Source organism: Triticum urartu, chromosome 7, assembly GCF_003073215.2.
Source record: "Triticum urartu cultivar G1812 chromosome 7, Tu2.1, whole genome shotgun sequence".
Lineage (NCBI taxonomy): Eukaryota > Viridiplantae > Streptophyta > Magnoliopsida > Poales > Poaceae > Triticum > Triticum urartu.
The window spans coordinates 223,922,623-223,942,909 of record NC_053028.1 but is presented as its reverse complement, the minus strand read 5'-3'; the positions used below and the strand labels follow the sequence as shown (position 1 = coordinate 223,942,909).

The following is a 20,287-nucleotide window of genomic DNA, read 5'->3' as shown; positions in this document are numbered from 1 at the left end:
GGCAATGGAATGCGTCGTGTTCATCGGGAGGCAACGGAACGCGTGGGAGCCAACCGGCTGGGTCGAAATGGAATGCTTGGTCGTGTTCATCGGGAGGGCTTGGACGAAACAGGCGATGGAAACGAGGCCTGGCGTACCGCAAAACGGAGGAAACGGCCTTGTGTTCGACCGACCATGTTCGAAACGGCATCCTGTTCATCAGGAGGGGTCTGGTGTACCGCAAAATGAAGGAAACGGACCTCCTACGGTCGAAATAGGGGTCCTATTGATCGGGAGGGGTGTGGCGTACCGCAAAACGGAGGAAACGGATTTGTGTTGGAGCGCTACGGTCGAAACGGGGGTCCTGTTGATCGGGAGGGGTGTGGCGTACCGCAAAACGGGACTCCACGGGATACTGTTCATCTCCACCGTCGACCTCCTCCAGCCTTCACGGGCTCCTGTTCATCCAGCCTCCACCGCGCGCTACTCCACCGGCTACTGTTCAACCACCCCTCCACGGGCACCCCTCCACCGTCTACTGTTCATCCAGCCCTCCACACCACGGGGTCCTGTCCAACCACCTCTCCACGGGCACCCCTCCACCATCTACTGTTCATCCGGCCCTCCACCACACCACGGGGTCCTGTTCATCTAGAGGCAACGCCACCACTCACTGTTCATCCACCCCCCCCCCCCCCCCCCCCCGTGCAACACTCACTGTTCATCCAATCGATCGGCTCCAGTTAGCAGCAGTAGCAAAGGAATCGCTCGATCGGGTTCAGTTAACAGCCATCGATCGATCGCTCGGGTTCAGTAACGCATAGCCTGTAGTGCAATCGCTCGGGTTCAGTTAGAGCCCAACGCCTCGCTCGGGTTCAGTTAGAACCAACGCCTCGCACACACGCGCGTATGTGTACGAGAGAAACGCGCATCGCTCGGCCCCCGACCTCCCACCGTAACCGGGAACTCCCCGAAATTTTCCTCCCCCTCGCTTCTACCATGGTTTTTTCCGTCATGGACGGCCCAACGAATGTCATGCAGCTGCGTCTTCGGCCCGCCCAGGACGAAAAGCTCATTTTCTGTCATGATTTTTTGTCATAGAAGTAGGAGCCCACCACATCTATGATGACACCGGGTTTTGTCACAATTATCGTCATAGAAGTTTCATATGTATGACAGAAATTTTTTTCGTTCGGCCCAAAATGTCACGGATGTGTCTTTTTTTGTAGTGATAATACCTCAACTATACTTAGATCATCACCAAATGTTAAGTTTGTAGACCCTGCGGGTTTGAGAACTATGCAGACATGATCGAGACACCTCTACGGTAAATAACCAATAACGGGACCTGGATGTCCATATTGGTTCCTACATATTCTACGAAGATCATTATCGGTTGAACCTCGATGCCAAGGATTCAGCTAATCTAATCTCGTATGCAGTTCCCTTTGTCCATCGGTATGTTACTTGCCCGAGATTCGATCGTGGGTATCTCCATACCTAGTTCAATCTCGTTACCGGCAAGTCTCTTTACTCATTATGTAATACAAGATCTCGTGGCTAACTCCTTAGACACATTGCTTGCAAGCTCATTGTGATGATGTATTACTGAGTGGGCCCCGAGATACCTCTTCATCATACGGAGTGACAAATCCCAGTCTTGATCCATGCCAACTCAACAGATACCCTCGGAGATACCTGTAGAGCATCTTTATAATCACCCAGTTGCGTTGCGACGTTTGATACACACAAGGTACTCCTCCGGTGTAAGTGAGTTGCATGATCTCATGGTTATAGGAACAGACACTTGACATGCAGAAAACGATAGCAATAAACTTGATACGATCATATGCTACGCTTATAGTTTGGGTCTTGTCCATCACATCATTCTCCTAATGATGTGATCACATTATCAAATGACAACTCATGTCTATGGCTAGGAAACCATAGCCATCTTTGATCAATGAGCTAGTCCAGTAGAGGCTCACTAGGGACATGTTGTTGTCTATGCATCCACACATGTATTTGAGTTTCCAATCAATACAATTATAGCATGGATAATAAACGATTATAATGAACAAGGAAATATAATAATAACCACTTTATTATTTCCTCTAGGGCATATTTCCAACACTACTAGCATCAACTTAAGAAAACTAAAAAGAATCAACTTAAGATTATAGGGCTCCACCGATAAAAAGGGAGAGGGGGGAGGGGGTTCCCAATGATTTATGATAAAATCCCTCAACAACGGGTCTCCAAATGGGTCTAACCATGCATCTATCTGAGACATCATGATTTTCCAATAAACACTATGCCAACCCCCACCCCGCAACCCCTCCCAAGACACAAACCAATCCAAACGGTCAATGGATCTGATCTAATGAAAAACAAACAAGGAGATAGAGAATCTAAAAAAGCCTAATAATAAAAAAGCCTAATAAAAACAGGACATGCATAGCGCAAAGGGAGCAAATCCACTTGAAATGCTAGGGTTATACCTCAAATCAAGAAACCCTAAAAAAGATAGGGTGGGAGGGGGAGGGGACAAAAAGCTCACTTTATCGCCATTGCCAACCATCTCTTCACCTTGCAGGAGCGAACAAATCCTCGGTCGATTCCTTCCTGCTCATCTCGACTCCTGCGTACTCGCGACGACACTAATGGAGACAAAATGGGAATGGGGAGAGCAGGAATGGAGAGAGGTGGCTGCGGAATGGAAGTGATGAAAGAGGCGGGGAACAATGCACCCTATGTCCCTATCCCCTCCGCTTCTACAAAAGGCAGGCCAATAGAACCATAAAAAGGCATGAAAACGGCCAGCAACACGACCAAACAGAGGTTGAACGAAAAATGGACCTAACAAAAAGCGTGCCTGACTTGAATGGGAAAGTCGACAGCGGGATAGAAAATCAAAGCGGGGTCAAGTTTACGCGAAGACTACAACAATAGATCGAATGGATCACGACTTAGATGAGACATTGTTAAATCTTATTCATTTAGATGAGATTTAGGAACCCCGTGGACACGTGTATACTTATATTTGCATGCTAAAAAACATGACGATGCCCATAACATCGTGCATTTTGCAACGTACGTATTGAGTAGCTACCACACATAGAATGTTTTGAAAATTTCAGATACCTAGCCCTAACCGTTTTCTTCCAAGAACGAACAGCAGGTCCGGTTTATTGGTTTATTTCCTCATTTAGAACAGTAGCAGAATAAAACCAAATAGAACGACGGCAGAGGGCCCACATGTCATACCAACACAGAGGGCCCGCGAGCCGTGGTGGTATATCCAGGGACGGTCTCCGCGCATCTGACTCTAGGTCTGAAAGCAAGGAGCTATGGAGAAGAAGCCCCGCGCCGCCGGCGACGGCCAGGGCGGCGGCGAGGCCTCCGGCAGCGGAGGAGGAGGCCTGGTCGACATCCTCCCCGAAGCGCTCCTGGTGGAGGTCGTTGGCCGGGTGGGTCTAGAGGCCGCCTGCTCCGCCGCCGCATCCTGCCGCGCCCTCCGAGGCGCCGCCGGTGCCGCCTTATCCTCCGTCGCATCCCTAGACCTCTCGGTGAGCCTCGTCGCTCCCCCCTCTCTCGCGCTCCCCGCCCACCGCCAGAGACGGTCTCCCTTTAATCTGGGGTTTGGTCGCTGTTGCAGGCGTTTACGCCGACGAATGCTATCGCGAATAGGATTCTTGCCGGTAATGGAAGGCTCCGCAGCCTCGCCATCAATTGCAGCCTACTCAATGACTCCGCGGTCGCTGCTATTGCGAAGGAGAGCCTCCGCGAGCTCTCGCTGCTCAAGTGCTCGTCGTTCTCCCCATACCTCTTTGTGGTGATTGGCGAGAGGTGCACCAATTTGAGGTATGCCTCTTCAGCAATTGCGTGTTTGCTTATGCTACGGGTTAGATTACAGTTGGACTTGTGGTGGTATTAGCTGATATGGTTAAAAAAACATATTTTGAGTCAGAACACGTAGTAGCCAGGGCCTCAATAAGTACCAAGGGGCAGTGTTGTGTGTAACTGAGAGAATCAAGATGGACTCCGGCGCGGTTCATGGAGGGAGTGGTCTCTGACCAGAGTCTCTCGTGGGTATTGAGTTTGTTGGGATATCAGATAGTATCAGGGGATCCCATGGGATGTAGGTTTTGGCTGAACCTCGTCAACAAATAGCAGTGTCAATCAAGGTTCAACATATCATATATTGGGTTTGTATCGGCTGGGCTTGAACATATCGGATGTCGTATATGGGACGATATGTAGATATATCGAAGAAAATATATCTGGAATTTTTTTCAATATTCCTCAAAAATATTTTTACAGCGAAAACAAAATGTATGGTGTTAATGATCTAGCATAATAAATTTAGATTCCTAGTTTATGAACTTGTTAATTAAGAAACTATTTAAGACATATTCACAAAATCCTCACTCTAAGATTAAAAACAATAACTTATATATGTGTTTCTACAAACATTACGCATGACTAACCTTAAAAAAAACATTACGCATGACTTTGCTAGTACGATGAAGTTGTAAATACATTTAACAAATCACTGGTTTGTGATAAATAATTGTGTTCATTGACTTACCTACCGGTCTATATCAATGGGCACATCGCGTCAGATATCGGCAATATTGGTCAATATTTCGGTCCACATCGGATGATATGTGAAAATGATATATTATGTTTACATCGGTAGAGCCCCAAAACTGATATATCGGCCTACATATATCTAAGCTGCATGAGCTGGTACTGTGACTAGTGGAACCAAGCGGCCATGGTATTAGTTGTGGAAGTAGCATTGGCACTAAGCCATGGAGGCTAATTTCAGAACAGTATATTTCTTGAGAAATTGGATTAGGCGCTACGAACTGTTGCCTAGTATTATTGCATTGTAAGGTTTATTGTTGTCCAGGTGGGATGGGCATTGGGGATATTTGATTTGTACCTGGCATAGTAATTGGTTATGTTTCTGTTCTCTAAAAAATGATTTGTTTTCATCTTGACCCAAATTGTGGGAAGTCTGAGCATACTGTATTTATATTCAGATCAATTACACTGGAGATGGCAAACTTGAATGGCAGTGAACATTTTGTGATCTGCCGTAAGTCCATAGCACACATGTTCAAAGGATGTGATTACTTGGAGGTGAGGTGTCTTTGTCACATATGAACACGATATTGCATGTTTGGATTTTTTAGATTAGTAGCTTTTGAGTACAGTTTAAGTAGAAAAACAACCTTTGAATACTAAAGCATATATATAAAAGGTTAAGTAATATTAGCCATGGATTTTGAGTAATTAGCTGTTGGAATAAGTTCATTTGGTTGCTGTGTGCCTGTGCCTAATCTGTCTTTTCAAATCTATCAATGCAGAATCTTTCGCTGAAATTTCCTCTCCTAGCTCCAGGCTCTGTTGATTTTGATTCTTTGGTGCCTGTTATACCTGGTACCATCAAGGTACTATTGCTAATGCCTGTGGCCAATTGGCAGGCAAAGAAACTCTTTCCCATAAGCCCATCTGCGAAGACACCCTTCAGTGACAGTCTAGAATCACTGTCTTTAGTTCTGGACATAATAACGGATGAACTTGTTACCTTCATCACAAGAAGTCTCTCAAACTTACTTGAGCTCTGCCTAGAAGACAACCCTGGAAGTGAAGCAGATCTGGACAATGATCTGACCAATATTGGGCTGCAAGCGCTTGGCTTATGCCAGAACTTGACACATTTATCTCTTACACGCGGTAAGCAGGGTTGTTCTTCCACCTTCAGAAGGGTAAACGACTTTGGGCTACTGATGCTTGCTGAAGGATGCAAGCAACTCCAAACCATTAGGCTTGGTGGGTTCTCTAAAGTGAGAGATGCTGGATATGCAGCCCTTCTCCACTCTTGCAAGGACCTGAGGAAATTCGAGGTCAGTACTGCCTCATGTTTGTCAGACTTGACGTGCCTCGATCTTGATGAGGCAGCAACAAAGATCACGGAAGTGAGATTGCTGTCCTGTGGTCTCTTAACCAGCGAGACAGCAATATCTCTCTCATCCTGCACCAACTTGGAGGTTCTTGATCTGTCGGGTTGCAGGAGCATTGCAGACTCTGGCCTGTCCTCCATCTCACAGCTTTCCAAGTTAACACTATTGGACCTTGCCGGAGCTGACATCACCGATGCAGGTCTGTCAGCACTCGGTAACGGGAGCTGCCCAATATCTTCCTTGTGCTTGAGGAGTTGCAGAAGGATCACCAACAACGGCATAGCCTCATTGCTGTGTGGGAGTGGCATCATCAACAAAACCTTGGTCGCGTTTGACATTGGGAACGTACCAAGGATATCGGGTAGAGCCGTCACATTGATCGCCAAGAACTGCGAGCGGATAAGCAGCCTGTGCCTCCGAAACTGCGTCCTCATCACCGATCCATGCCTCGAGACTCTTGGTTTGGACCGGCATGGCTCTGGCAAAAGCACCCTGAGAATGCTCGATCTCTCCTACTGTACCAGGCTGTCCCGCAACTTCCTGAGGCTGTTTGATCCGCTGGTTGACCCGCCGCTGTTCCGAGGCCTGCGGTGGCTCGGCGTTGGGAAGAACGTGCTGGAGCGTCGAGGGGGCAGTCCGACCGTTGCAGAGATCCTGGAGCGGAAGCCAGGGCTGACGATATGTGGCAGTAACTGCGAGATGGGTTGCAGGAACCAGTGCCATCCTGATGTTCGCACCCTGTAATATGCATTATGTAACATTCTTTGTGACATTCCTGTTGGTGTTGTAATGCTCTGTTCCATTATGTAACACACAATTCTTTGGACCGTTTGGTTTTCACATGTTGTAATTCTTTTGACTTTGGTTTTCTCACATGTTGTACTGGTATCTTATATGACTTTGGTTTTCTCACATGTTGTACTGGTATCTTATGACTTTGGTTTTCTCATGTTGTATTGTAATGAACGGATGGATCTGTCTAGGAGTTTAGATAAATGCAGCTTTCAAATTCTATTTTATATTTTTTGGGCGAGGAAAGCTGGATACAGTCAGCAACGGATTAGGCTGTTACGAGCCACAAGAAAACAACCGTTAAAATCTCGCTCATCAGTTCATCACAGCACACCAAAGAAGCGGTGCCAATGATATGACTTCGCTAGTAGGGATGGCATTTGCGAATGATTTTGTTTTGATGGTAAGTTGTGTTGGGCAAGCATGGCAATTTTACTAAGCGAGGCATTTGCGAACAATTTTGATGGTAATTTGCATTGGCCGAGCATGGTCCGCTACAGTACTGTTTTTCGTAAAAAAAAATATTGGCATCCTCACGACAATATAATTTGCTATAAAAAACGTTCTCAATTGTCATCCCACCCTGAAGGACTGGCGGCGCCACATGCACTGTACCGACCAGTGCCACGACCCTTCTCTGCGTGATGATGACACACCCAGTTGATGATTAAGCCACGAGAGCAAAACTTAATCGGATGCTTAGCGAGCTGTGATACACTACCAAGAAACGAATTCCGTATGTCTCCAACCAAGATGGATTGGACTCAAACCCTTGTTTCAAGCAGTGGTGGGCCATGTGTATACATGGACATGCGGTACCAAGTACCTCTCAATAAAACAAATAATAGTGACACAGTTTGAGGATTTCAAGATTCTGCAAGCATATAACCAATTTAAAGAAGGCAGGACAAGACCGAGATACGAGTTAACTTGAGCAACATCTATTAAGCCGAACTTTACATGTCAACTTCGGGACAAGAGGATAATCAATCATCCCAGGCACGTCGTGTCACTGATCCAACCCAGAGGGGATAAGAAGATTGAAAAGTCTCGGATACTGCCGGAACACAGAGCACCTAACTGATAGCACGCAAAAATTGCGTCTAGATATGATAACTATTTTCAAAATCTCAGCACGGATAACCAGCACCAAAACCTCAGCGGCAGCAGGACCCATCTACATGAAAGCGCCTCGGCCTCCTCTCCTGGCAGGGGATCTCTCATAGGTGGTGTTAAACTTCTCGACCAACTCGTTCATTGTGCTGCAAGTCACCAAAGAGCTCCATCAATACCAACATCAACATCGGTGCAAGCACATCAAATTATATGATTTGAGGATACAGAGGAATACGATGTCCACAAAAGGAGCATCTGACACACAACTTCAATGTAGATGTAAATCCATTTATTCTACTCTGCTGTTTTATATGCGACATTCTTTCTTATCAGAAGGTTTAATGAAAGAAGCCGAGGCATACCTTGAACAGTTCGTGAACATTGCAAGGTAAGTCATGAGGAGGGTATCATTGTATTCCTGGAAACAAAGAGAATATCATGGTATCATAAGATGCAAGGTGAAGTTAATCAGTTAAATAACACAACAAAATGGAGGTTAACCTACCGTCAAGAAGTCATCTTGGAATTTCTCCGATTCCATAGCTGGTAGTCTTCTTACGAGGCTTGAGACTTGCCTAAGGAGTGAATTATCCAGTGGAATATCACCTGCGGTGATGGAAGAGGCTTAGTGATTGATAAGTACTTACACAAATAGTTCGAAGACGCTGCAAATTCTGGCGAATAAATATTGAGGGACTATGTTTAAAGCACGTGGATAAAACACAGCCACATTTTGGAGAAAGATTTAGAACATCAGATCAGTGGCAAAAGACAAACCCTTTTGCATGGCACCAAGGTATTGCTGGATAACACGGACCCTGCTATTGAGCATCTTGATGGCACTGTGTATTCCTGTAAGATGAGCAGCCACTGCTCAAACATGTCTGTTAGTATTTTGACCGAAAATGGTACCTTATCCAAGGTGCTAAAATTGATGTTGAACAAAAGGATCCTTACATTGAGTTGCTGCAGAGCCACCATCAGATGGTTTCAGATGGGCAACATGATCTACAGATATCCTCTCTGCTTCTACAGTCTAAATCAAATGTAAATGTGAATAAGTGTTAATAAAAATAAATCAGAACTAAAAAAATAAATTCAGAGCTAGACCAACCCAAAGAGATTAGAGAAGGAAAAAAACCAACCTCAATTGTGTAATTTGATTTGACAAAGATGAGCTGGGGGCCCCCATCGATAACATGCAACTCTTGAATTTTACAAAGGTGAAAAACAAAGAATTAGCAGCAAAGACAGGAAAGTGAACAGGATAAGAGCATTAGCGCAATGAAAAACTCCAAACTAGTTACAGAAATATCAGAAGCGAGAAACTTAAGGGCTACCCACACTATAATAGTGATGGCTACAAACTGTTATTTATATTAAAAAACACTACATGCATAGTTGATGTGCACCCTAAAGCAAAGCTCAATACAACGAACATAAAAAACATGATTCATGATCAATTGAGCAAGGGCAATGGCCCTGTTTCCAAAAATAAACAAAAACCATGAAGTTATACTATTGTGGACATGGGTAAGTCAGGTTTGTGCACACAACAGCAGCAAATGGCACTCATGGCTTGGCAGGTGTATGGCTCAAGGAAACCAACACCAGCAATAACTACCAGAACTCGTTATCCAGGACAATTATTAGGAAGTATAAAGCATGATGTTAATAATAGTGTGTTAGACATTGGGTTGATTGACAGGGGTGCAGTCAAGAAAGGAATAAGAGTTGTATCATAGGTAATTTCGTTGAGCCTTTCCGATGTAGGCATCTGTACCCCCAGAGAATTAGCAAAGAGATAGAAGATGAGTTGAGTTTGCTTCCAAGTTTTCAAGTCTTGGGAGGTTGGGTAGATATTTCTCTCATATATTTGGTATTTCCCAAACCTCTCTTGGTCCTCTCGTTAGTCTCATTTCTATTTTATGTTAGCAGGAGAGCTGTAAATTCTCTTCCAAAACCCTAATCCCCTTGAAGCCATTCAACTGTCCACTCATTAGTCTCATTTCAACATGTTCCTATCTTCCCCTTCCAAAAACCTAATCCCCTTGAAGCCATTCCATCTGCCACCCTATGCGCGTTAGTTGTTCCAACATGAACCAAGGTTGGTTCACATCATAAATAAACCAATTATGCAGAACCAAAAAGAAGACATGCCAATAGCACCACTTGAATGATAATACAAATTGTAGATCAGATTAACCTACCACTCTCATAAATTGTCACAGGTAGATCCTTCTGGGAGTGGTTGATTGCAGGATTCAAGAGAAGATAAACAGGGCTTTCATTAATGTCCATCAGCTGGATCATAGAAAAACAAAGTTACATGGAGGCGAATGAATATTACATACAGCAGATCATATCCATATTGAAAAGCAATATTCCTCTCAAAAGCAGGTTTCCAGTATGGTCTCTATTTATTTGGTGATGCAGTTGAACAAAACTCAGCAATGTACCAGAGTTTGAGAGTAGCAGTAATGTATGTTGCTGCGAGCCATGACATAGGGCGTGCACCATTTTGATATAAAACATGTTGGAAAAATACTTTGCATCTAGTGTTAACTTGATTTGGTTTCAAAGGTAATGCTGGTCCATACATGTGGACTTAAGAGTTTGCAACAGTTGTATAGGCTTGATTGAGAACAGATGTAATATGCAGTCTGCACAAAAGACTAAAACAAAATTGTCTAAGTTTATCCTACAGCAAAACTGAACCTCATCAGAAGCAAAACGGGGTCTTGGTTTATGGGTACCAATAATTACCTATCATTTGTTCTACCACCCATTATAACGCTACTACAACAAGAAAACTCCCAGCCTTCCATAGGCACTACGCAACTTATTTTCTCAATTTTACAAATACATACATGGATGGAATGCAATGACGAACAGTAAATCACTTTTAAACAAATAAAAAACAAAAACGTTCTATGCACAGGAATGCAAGAAATCATGTTCTCTGCTCCTCTTCCACCTCCTCTTTCCACACGGCAATAAAAAACCAACCACGTTCAAGAGTAGTACATCACACCAAATCACAATTGCACTTTTTTTTGTAACAATTAGCAAAAAAACAAGCACATTGTCCGTCTCAAGGATTAGGAACTTGAAAAAAGGATTGTAAGTACTCACAGCCTTGTGGATTAGGATGTCAGTATCCTGCACATCGCTCCCAGTAGAGTACCAGCCCAACACATAGAACTCAGGGAACACCTTCTTATCTGCAAGAGGCACAATTGCAGCATGGACCAATCAGACCACGCACAAACCCCAAATTATATTCCTACACGCGTCACCAAACCCTAGAAACACACGAGATTCGCCGTCGGCTTACAGAGCTCGAGCTTCTTCTCCAGGAAGGCGCGCTCGAGCGTGCCGGTGACGGGGTCGAGGACGAGCTCGAAGCTGTTGAAGATCTCGACCGTCCGGCCGCGCTGCACCCCGATCACGCACCCGAAGACTCTCGGCGGCTCCGCGGGGGCCGGGGAGCCTTCGGCGGAGCAGGAGGCCTGCGCCTTGCCCGGCGACGGGGCCTCGGCGGGGAAGGAGGCCTGGGCCTTGACGCGGGTGTAGTGGTCGGAGACGTTCACGATGACGAGGGGGTGGAGCTTGAAGGTGAGGCCGCTGCTGGAGGTGGCCGCGGTGGAGGGGGGCTGGGCGGACGCCGCTGGATCAGAGGGCGTCGACATCGTCGGAGGGGGAGGGCGACCGGTGCCCTAGCTAGCGCCGGCGAGATGGGAGACGGAGACAGCGACGGCGAGGGTCCGTGGTGGGGGTTTTGCGCTCTTGTCCTTTGGTGTGCCTGCTTAGGTTTCGGGCTTGTATACAGTATACGTCGTGACCGGGTGGATAACCTGGGCTTGCTGGGCCGAAAGAAAGGTGTGGTTAGGTTAAACGGGCCTGCGAGTTAAACAGACCCACCCTACTTACCCGGTGGCTACCCCCTCAAAAAAAAAAAACCCGGTGGCTGCACCCAGCCCAATGAATAATTCAGTTAGGGCCTCTTTGAAGGAATTTTGGAGGATTCAAATCTAAGGATTTTTTTTCTATGGAATCCTTTGGATCATAGGATTGAGTCTACCAAATTCCGGATTGAGTCTCCCAATTTCCTATGCCCCCATCCTATAGGCAAACCTCCTTTGAAAAGTACAATGCATCTCACTCTATCTCTCCCTACTCTCTCTCACCCCCCCCCCCCCCAATTCCCTTTTTGCATTGTAATGCACCATCCAAAGACACTTACTGCAGGAATCCTATGTTTCAAAATCTTGTAGGATCCTAGGGTACATGTCATCTCAATCCTGCGTTTTTTCCTATTCCTACAGTCCAAAGAAGCTGTTATTGTTACCATTTTTTTGCAGTTTTAGTTTTCTTAGTTTTAATCATCCAATGACCATCTAACCTATCTTGCATTTACATCCAACTTACAACAATGGGGACATTTTAGTTCCTTGGCAACTTAGCCATCCAACCTTCTAATCTTGAACTTTGTCATGCCTATCGTATGAACAAGTTTGCATCTTCATATATGGCTATGGCTTTTTGGCCTTTGAAGGTTTAGTTGTCATTTATGAATGATGCTTGTGTACACACAATAAACATTAATTCGAATGCTTACCTTGGTTAGCACTTATCAGTCATACTACTGATTTAAGATGTGTAGCAAAAAATGAATCCCAACTAGGAAACAATAAAGTAATGAACTGTTCAGATCCTCTTGATTACTAGGATTGCTTATTGGAGGCTCTAGCCTTTGAACAAACATGATCACTATCAGTCTTTGTCCAGGCCATAGGGAGTTAGCAAAGTTGAAGCAAAACCGTAAAAAAACAACATAATTTGTTGTAAATCCTAAAGCATGCCAAATACTATTCCATTAACATGTGAGATATGTTACACCATACATAGAGAAAATAACTGGAGTGTTTGTTACGGGGTCAAAGAGATAACATCGTTGCCCATTGATACGTCCATTTTGCATCATGCTTTTATATCGATATTTATTGCATTATGGGTTGTTATTACACATTATGTCACAATACTTATGCCTATTCTCTCTTATTTTACAAGGTTTACATAAAGAGGGAGAATGCCGGCAGCTGAGATTCTGGGCTGGAAAAGGAGCAAATATTAGAGACCTATTCTGCACAGCTCCAAAAGTCTTGAAACTTCACGGAAGACGTTTTCAGAATATATATAAAATACCGAGCGCAAGAAGTTCACCAGGGGGGCACACCCTGCCCACGAGGGTGGGGGGCGCGCCCTACCCCCCTAGGCGCCCCCTACCTCGTGGGCCACCTGGTGGCCCTCCGATGGCCATCTTCTGCTATATGGAGTCTTTCGATGAGGAAAAAATCATAAGCCATCTTTCCAGACGAGACTCCGCCGCCACGAGGCGGAACCTTGGCAGAACCAATCTAGGGCTCTGGCGGAGCTGTTCTGCCGGGGAAACTTCCCTCCAGGAGAGGGGAAATCATCGCCATCGTCATCACCAACGCTCCTCTCATCGGGAGAGGGCAATCTCCATCAACATCTTCACCAGCACAATCTCCTCTCAAAACCCTAGTTCATCTCTTGTATCCAATTCTTGTCTCCAAGTCTGGGATTGGTACCTGTGGGTTGCTAGTAGTGTTAATTACTCCTTGTAGTTGATGCTAGTTGGTTTATTTGGTGGAAGATCATATGTTCAGATCCTATATGCATATTAATACCCCTCTGATTATGAACATGAGTATGCTTTGTGAGTAGTTACGTTTGTTCCTGAGGACATGGGAGACGTCTTGCTATTAGTAGTCATGTGAATTTGGTATTCGTTCGATATTTTGATGAGATGTATATTGTCTCTCCTCTAGTGGTGTTATGTGAATGTCGACTACATGACACTTCACCATTATTTGGGCCTAGAGGAAGGCATTGGGAAGTAATAAGTAGATGATGGGTTGCTAGAGTGACAGAAGCTTAAACCCTAGTTTATGCGTTGCTTCATAAGGGGCTGATTTGGATCCATATGTTTCATGCTATGGTTACGTTTACCTTAATACTTTTGTTGTAGTTGCGGATGCTTGCAATAGAGGTTAATCATAAGTGGGATGCTTGTCCAAGTAAGGACAGTACCCAAGCACCGGTACACCCACATACCAAATTATCAAAGTACCGAACGCGAATCATATGATCGTGATGAAAACTAGCTTGACGATATTCCCATGTGTCCTCGGGAGCGCTTTACATCATATAAGAGTTTGTCCAGGCTTGTCCTTTACTACAAAAAGGATTGGGCCACCTTGCTGCACTTTATTTACTTTTGTTACTTGTTACTCGTTACAAATTATCCTATCACAAAACTATCTGTTACCTATTATTTCAGTGCTTGCAGAGAATACCTTGCTGAAAACCGCTTATCATTTCCTTCTGCTCCTCGTTGGGTTCGACACTCTTACTTATCGAAAGGACTACGATAGATCCCCTATACTTGTGGGTCATCAAGACTCTTTTCTGGCGCCGTTGCCAGGGAGTGAAGCGCCTTTGGTAGGTGGAATTTGGTAAGGAAAAATTTATATAGTGTGCTAAAATTTACTATCACTTGTTACTATGGAAAGTAATCCTATGAGGGGCTTGTTCGGGATATCTTCACCCCGACCAGTAGAGCAAAGAGTTGCTCCTCAACCTACTGAAAATGAAAATGTCTGCTTTGAAATTCCTTCGGGTATGATAGAAAAACTGCTAGCTAATCCTTTTGCAGGAGACGGAACAACGCATCATGATGAGCACCTAATATATGTGGATGAAGTTTGTGGATTATTTAAGCTTGCAGGTGTATCCGAAGATGTTACTAAGAAGAAGGTCTTCCCTTTATCTTTGAAGGAAGATGCATTGACATGGTATAGGCTATGTGATGATACGGGGTCATGGAACTACAAACGATTGAAATTGGAATTTCATCAGAAGTTTTATCCTATGCATCTTGTTCATCGTGATCGCAATTATATATATAATATTTGGCCTCACGAAGGAGAAAGTATCGCTCAAGATTGGGGGAGGCTTAAATCAATGTTATATTCATGCCCCAATCATGAGCTCTCAAGAGAAATGATTATTCAAAATTTATATGCTCGACTTTCTGATAACAATCGCACCATGCTCGATACTTCTTGTGCTGGCTCTTTTATGACGAAGACTATTGAATTCAAATGGGATTTATTGGAAAGAATTAAACGCAACTCTGAAGATTGGGACCTCGACGAAGGTAAGGAGTCAGGTATGACACCTAAATTTGATTGTGTTAAATCTTTATGGATACTGATGTTTTTCGTAAATTTAGCATTAAATATGGACTTGACTCTGAGATAGTAGCTTCTTTCTATGAATCTTTTGCTACTCATGTTGATCTCCCTAGGTAGAAGTGGTTTAAATATCATCCTCCCATAGAAGTAAAAATAGCTGCACCTATTAAAGTTGAAGAAAAGACTATCACTTATAATGATCCTATTGTTCCTACTTCTTATGTTGAGAAACCACCTTTCCCTATTAGGATAAAGGATCATACTAAAGCTTCAACTGTGGTTCGTAAAAGCAATATTAGAACTTATACACCTCCTGAGCAAATTAAAGTTGAACCTAATATTGCTATTGTTAAATATCTCTTGTTTGATAATATTGATGGGCATGTTATTCATTTCTATGATGAGACTGCTAGAATTACTAAACCTTGTGCTAAAGATAAACCTAGATCTTTGGCAGGCATGCCTGTTATTTCTGTTAAAATAGGAGATCATTGTTATCATGGCTTATGTGATATGGGTGCCAGTACTATACCTCATGACTTATACAAAGAAATTATGCATGATATTGCACCTGCTGAGATAGAAGATATTGATGTCACAATTAAACTTGCCAATAGAGATACTATTTCACCAATTGGAATTGTTAGAGATGTTGAAGTCTTGTGTGGGAAAACTAAATATCCTGCTAATTTTCTTGTTCTTGGTTCCCCACAAGATAGCTTTTGTCCCATTATATTTGGTAGACCCTTCTTGAACATTGTTAATGCTAAGATAGATTACAAAAAGGATGTTGTTACTATTGGTTTAGGTGATATGTCTCATGAATTTAATTTCTCTAAATTTCATAGACAACACCGTGAAGAGGAATTGCCTAGTAAAGATGAAATTATTGGTCTTGCTTCTATTGCCGTACCTCCTAGTGATCCTTTAGAACACTATTTGCTAGACTATGAAAATGATATGTTCATGAATGAAAGAAGTGAAATAGATGAAGTATTCTTTAAACAGGAACCCATCCTGAAACACAATTTACCTGTTGAAATCCTAGGGGATCCTCCTCCACCCAAGGGTGATCCCGTGTTTGAGCTTAAACCGTTACCTGATACTCTTAAATATGCTTATCTTGATGAGAAAAAGATATATCCTGTTATTATTAGTGCTAACCTTTCAGAGCATGAGGAAGAGAGATTATTGAAAACTCTGAAGAAGCACCATGCTACTATTGGATATACTCTTGATGATCTTAAGGGCATTAGTCCCACTCTATGTCAACATAAAATAAATTTAGAGGAAGATGCCAAACCAGTTCGTGATCATCAACGATGGCTGAATCCTAAGATGAAGGAAGTGGTAAGAAAGGGGGCCTGAGGTGGCCACGAGGCAGGGGGCGCGCCTGCCACCCCTGGGCAGGCCCCTGACCCTCATGGGCCACCCGTAAGGCGGTTGGTGCCCTTCTTTCGCCACAAGAAAGCTAATTTCCAGATAGAGATCGTGTCAAAATTTCAGCCCAATCGGAGTTACGGATCTCCGGGAATATAAGAAACGGTGAAAGGGAAGAATCTGAGAACGCTGAAACAGAGAGAGACAGAGAGACAGATCCAATCTCAGAGGGGCTCTCGCCCCTCCCATGCCATGGAGGCCAAGGACCAGAGGGGAAACCCTTCTCCCATCTAGGAAGGAGGTCAAGGAAGAAGAAGACGAAGGGGGCCCCTCTCCCCTTCTCTTCCGGTGGTGCCGGAACGCTGTCGTGGCCATCATCATCATCACCGCGATCTACTCCAACACCTTCGCCATCTTCACCAACATCTCCATCACCTTCCTTCCTCTATCTACAGCGGTCCACTCTCCCGCGCAACCCGCTGTTGAAGGAAATATGCCCTAGAGGCAATAATAAAGTTATTATTTATTTCCTTATATCCATGATAAATGTTTATTATTCATGCTAGAATTGTATTAACCGGAAACATAATACATGTGTGAATACATAGACAAACAGAGTGTCACTAGTATGCCTCTACTTGACTAGCTCGTTAATCAAAGATGGTTATGTTTCCTAGCCATAAACAAAAGTTGTTATTTGATTAACGGGATCACATCATTAGGTGAATGATCTGATTGACATGACCCATTCCATTAGCTTAGCACCCGATCGTTTAGTATGTTGCTATTGCTTTCTTCATGACTTATCCATGTTCCTATGACTATGAGATTATGCAACTCCCGTTTTGCGGGAACACTTTGTGTGCTACCAAACGTCACAACGTAACTGGGTGATTATAAAGGTGCTCTACAGGTGTGTCCAAAGGTACATGTTGGGTTGGAGTATTTCGAGATTAGGATTTGTCACACTCCGATTGTCGGAGAGGTATCTCTGGGCCCTCTCGGTACTACACATCACATAAGCCTTGCAAGCATTGCAACTAATGAGTTAGTTGTGAGATGATGTATTACAAAACGAGTAAAGAGACTTGCCGGTAACGAGATTGAACTAGGTATGGGATACCGACGATCGAATCTCGGGCAAGTAACATACCCATGACAAAGGGAACAACGTATGTTGTTATGCGGTCTGACCGATAAAGATCTTCGTAGAATATGTAGGAGCCAATATGAGCATCCAGGTTCCGCTATTGGTTATTGACCGGAGACGTGTCTCGATCATGTCTACATTGTGCTCGAACCCGTAGGGTCCGCACGCTTAAGGTTTCGATGATAGTTATATTATGAGTTTATGAGTTTTGATGTACCGAAGTTAGTTCAGAGTCCCAATGTGATCACGGACATGACGAGGAGTCTCGAAATGGTTGAGACATAAAGATTGATATATTGGACGGCTATATTCGGACACCGGAAGTGTTCCGGGTGATTTCGGAGAAAACCGGAGAGCCGGAGGGTTACCGGAACCCCCCGGGAGAAGTAATGGGCCATATGGGCCTTAGTGGAGAGAGAGAGGGGCAGCCAAAGGTGGGCCGCGCGCCTCCTCCCTCCTGGTCCGAATTGGACTAGGAGAGGGGGGGCGGCGCCCCCCTTTCCCTCTCCCTCCCCACTTCTTTCCTCCTCCTAGTAGGAGTCCTACTCCTACTAGGAGGAGGACTCCTCCTTGGTGCGCCATAGAGGGCCGGCCGGCCTCCTCCCCTTGATACTTTATATACGGGGGCAGAGGGTGTTGGAAATATGCCCTAGAGGCAATAATAAATTAGTTATTATTATATTTCCTTGTTCATGATAATCGTTTATTATCCATGCTATAATTGTATTGATAGGAAACTCAGATACATGTGTGGATACATAGACAACACCATGTCCCTAGTAAGCCTCTAGTTGACTAGCTCGTTGATCAATAGATGGTTACGGTTTCCTGACCATGGACATTGGATGTCATTGATAACGGGATCACATCATTAGGAGAATGATGTGATGGACAAGACCCAATCCTAAGCATAGCACTAGATCGTGTAGTTCGTATGCTAAAGCTTTTCTAATGTCAAGTATCATTTCCTTAGACCATGAGATTGTGCAACTCCCGGATACCGTAGGAGTGCTTTGGGTGTGCCAAACGTCACAACGTAACTGGGTGGCTATAAAGGTACATTATAGGTATCTCTGAAAGTGTCTGTTGGGTTGGCACGAATCGAGACTGGGATTTGTCACTCCGTGTAAACGGAGAGGTATCTCTGGGCCCACTCGGTAGGACATCATCATAATGTGCACAATGTGATCAAGGAGTTGATCACGGGATGATGTGTTACGGAACGAGTAAAGAGACTTGCCGGTAACGAGATTGAACAAGGTATAGGGATACCGACGATCGAATCTCGGGCAAGTACAATACCGATAGACAAAGGGAATTGTATACGGGATTGATTAAGTCCTTGACATCGTGGTTCATCCGATGAGATCATCGTGGAACATGTGGGAGCCAACATGGGTATCCAGATCCCGCTGTTGGTTATTGATTGGAGAACGTCTCGGTCATGTCTGCATGGTTCCCGAACCCGTAGGGTCTACACACTTAAGGTTCGATGACGCTAGGGTTATAAAGGAAGTTTGTATGTGGTTACCGAATGTTGTTCGGAGTCCCGGATGAGATCCCGGACGTCACCAGGAGTTCCGGAATGGTCCAGAGGTAAAGATTTATATATAGGAAGTCCTATTTCGGCCATCGGGACAAGTTTCGGGGTCATCGGTATTGTACCGGGACCACCGGAAGGGTCCCGGGGGTCCACCGGGTGGGGCTACCTATCCCGGAGGGTCCCATGGGCTGAAGTGGGAAAGGGATCCAGCCCAAAGTGGGCTGGGGCGCCACTTTCCCCTAGGGCCCATGCGCCTAGTGTGGGGAAACCCTAAAGGAAGAGTCCTAGGAGGGGAAGGCACCTCCTAGGTGCCTTGGGGGGGGAGGGAATCCTCCCTTGGCCGCCACCCCAAGGCCCATCTAGGGTTGCCGCCCCTCTAGGGGTGGGAACCCTAGAGGGGGCGCACCCTCCTCCCTCTCCCCTATATATAGTGAGGCCTGGGGCTGCCCATAACACGCGATCTGATCTCTGCCTGTTGGTGCAGCCCTCCCTCTCTTTCTCCTCATATCTCGCGGTGCTTGGCGAAGCCCTGCAGGGATTGCCACGCTCCTCCATCACCACCATGCCGTTGTGCTGCTGCTGGATGGAGTCTTCCTCAACCTCTCCCTCTCTCCTTGCTGGATCAAGGCGTGGGAGACATCATCGGGCTGTACGTGTGTTGAACGCGGAGGTGCCGTCCGTCCGGCACTAGGATCTCCGGTGATTTGAATCACGACGAGTACGACTCCATCAACCCCGTTCACTTGAACGCTTCCGCTTAGCGATCTACAAGGGTATGTAGATGCACTCTCCTTCCCCTCGTTGCTGGTCTCTCCATAGATAGATCTTGGTGACACGTAGGAAAATTTTGAATTTCTGCTACGTTCCCCAACAGAGGGCACCCCTTGACACACAAGTTGATCCACGTGATCATATTCTTAGCCGTGTGCGGTGCCCCCTTCCACCATAGTCCTCGATAATATTGTAGCGGTGCTTAGGCGAAGCCCTGCGACGGTAGTGCATCAAGATCGTCACCACGCCGTCATGCTGACGGAACTCTTCCCCGACACTTTGCTGGATCGGAGTCCGG

General features: G+C 45.0%; 2 protein-coding genes across 2 annotated transcripts; one reads left to right on the top strand and one right to left on the bottom strand.

Annotated features, from left to right (window-relative positions):
* The first annotated feature begins 3,285 nt into the window (after window positions 1-3,285).
* Window positions 3,286-6,868, top strand: LOC125520460 (F-box protein At-B-like). Its single transcript, XM_048685384.1, has 4 exons — window positions 3,286-3,548; window positions 3,638-3,843; window positions 5,031-5,130; window positions 5,358-6,868. Exons 1-4 carry the CDS (start codon window positions 3,330-3,332, stop codon window positions 6,696-6,698), a joined length of 1,866 nt encoding a protein of 621 aa, XP_048541341.1. The 5' UTR covers window positions 3,286-3,329; the 3' UTR covers window positions 6,699-6,868.
* A 742-nt stretch (window positions 6,869-7,610) lies between these two features.
* LOC125521598 (COP9 signalosome complex subunit 6-like) lies at window positions 7,611-11,676 on the bottom strand. The gene is made up of 9 exons (XM_048686657.1): window positions 11,200-11,676; window positions 10,998-11,086; window positions 10,073-10,166; window positions 9,008-9,069; window positions 8,820-8,898; window positions 8,640-8,732; window positions 8,368-8,468; window positions 8,225-8,280; window positions 7,611-8,008 (listed from the first exon to the last, which is right to left on the bottom strand). The coding sequence occupies exons 1-9, from the start codon at window positions 11,552-11,554 to the stop codon at window positions 7,924-7,926; spliced, it is 1,014 nt and encodes a 337-aa protein (XP_048542614.1). The 5' UTR covers window positions 11,555-11,676; the 3' UTR covers window positions 7,611-7,923.
* Between the last annotated feature and the right edge of the window lie 8,611 nt (window positions 11,677-20,287).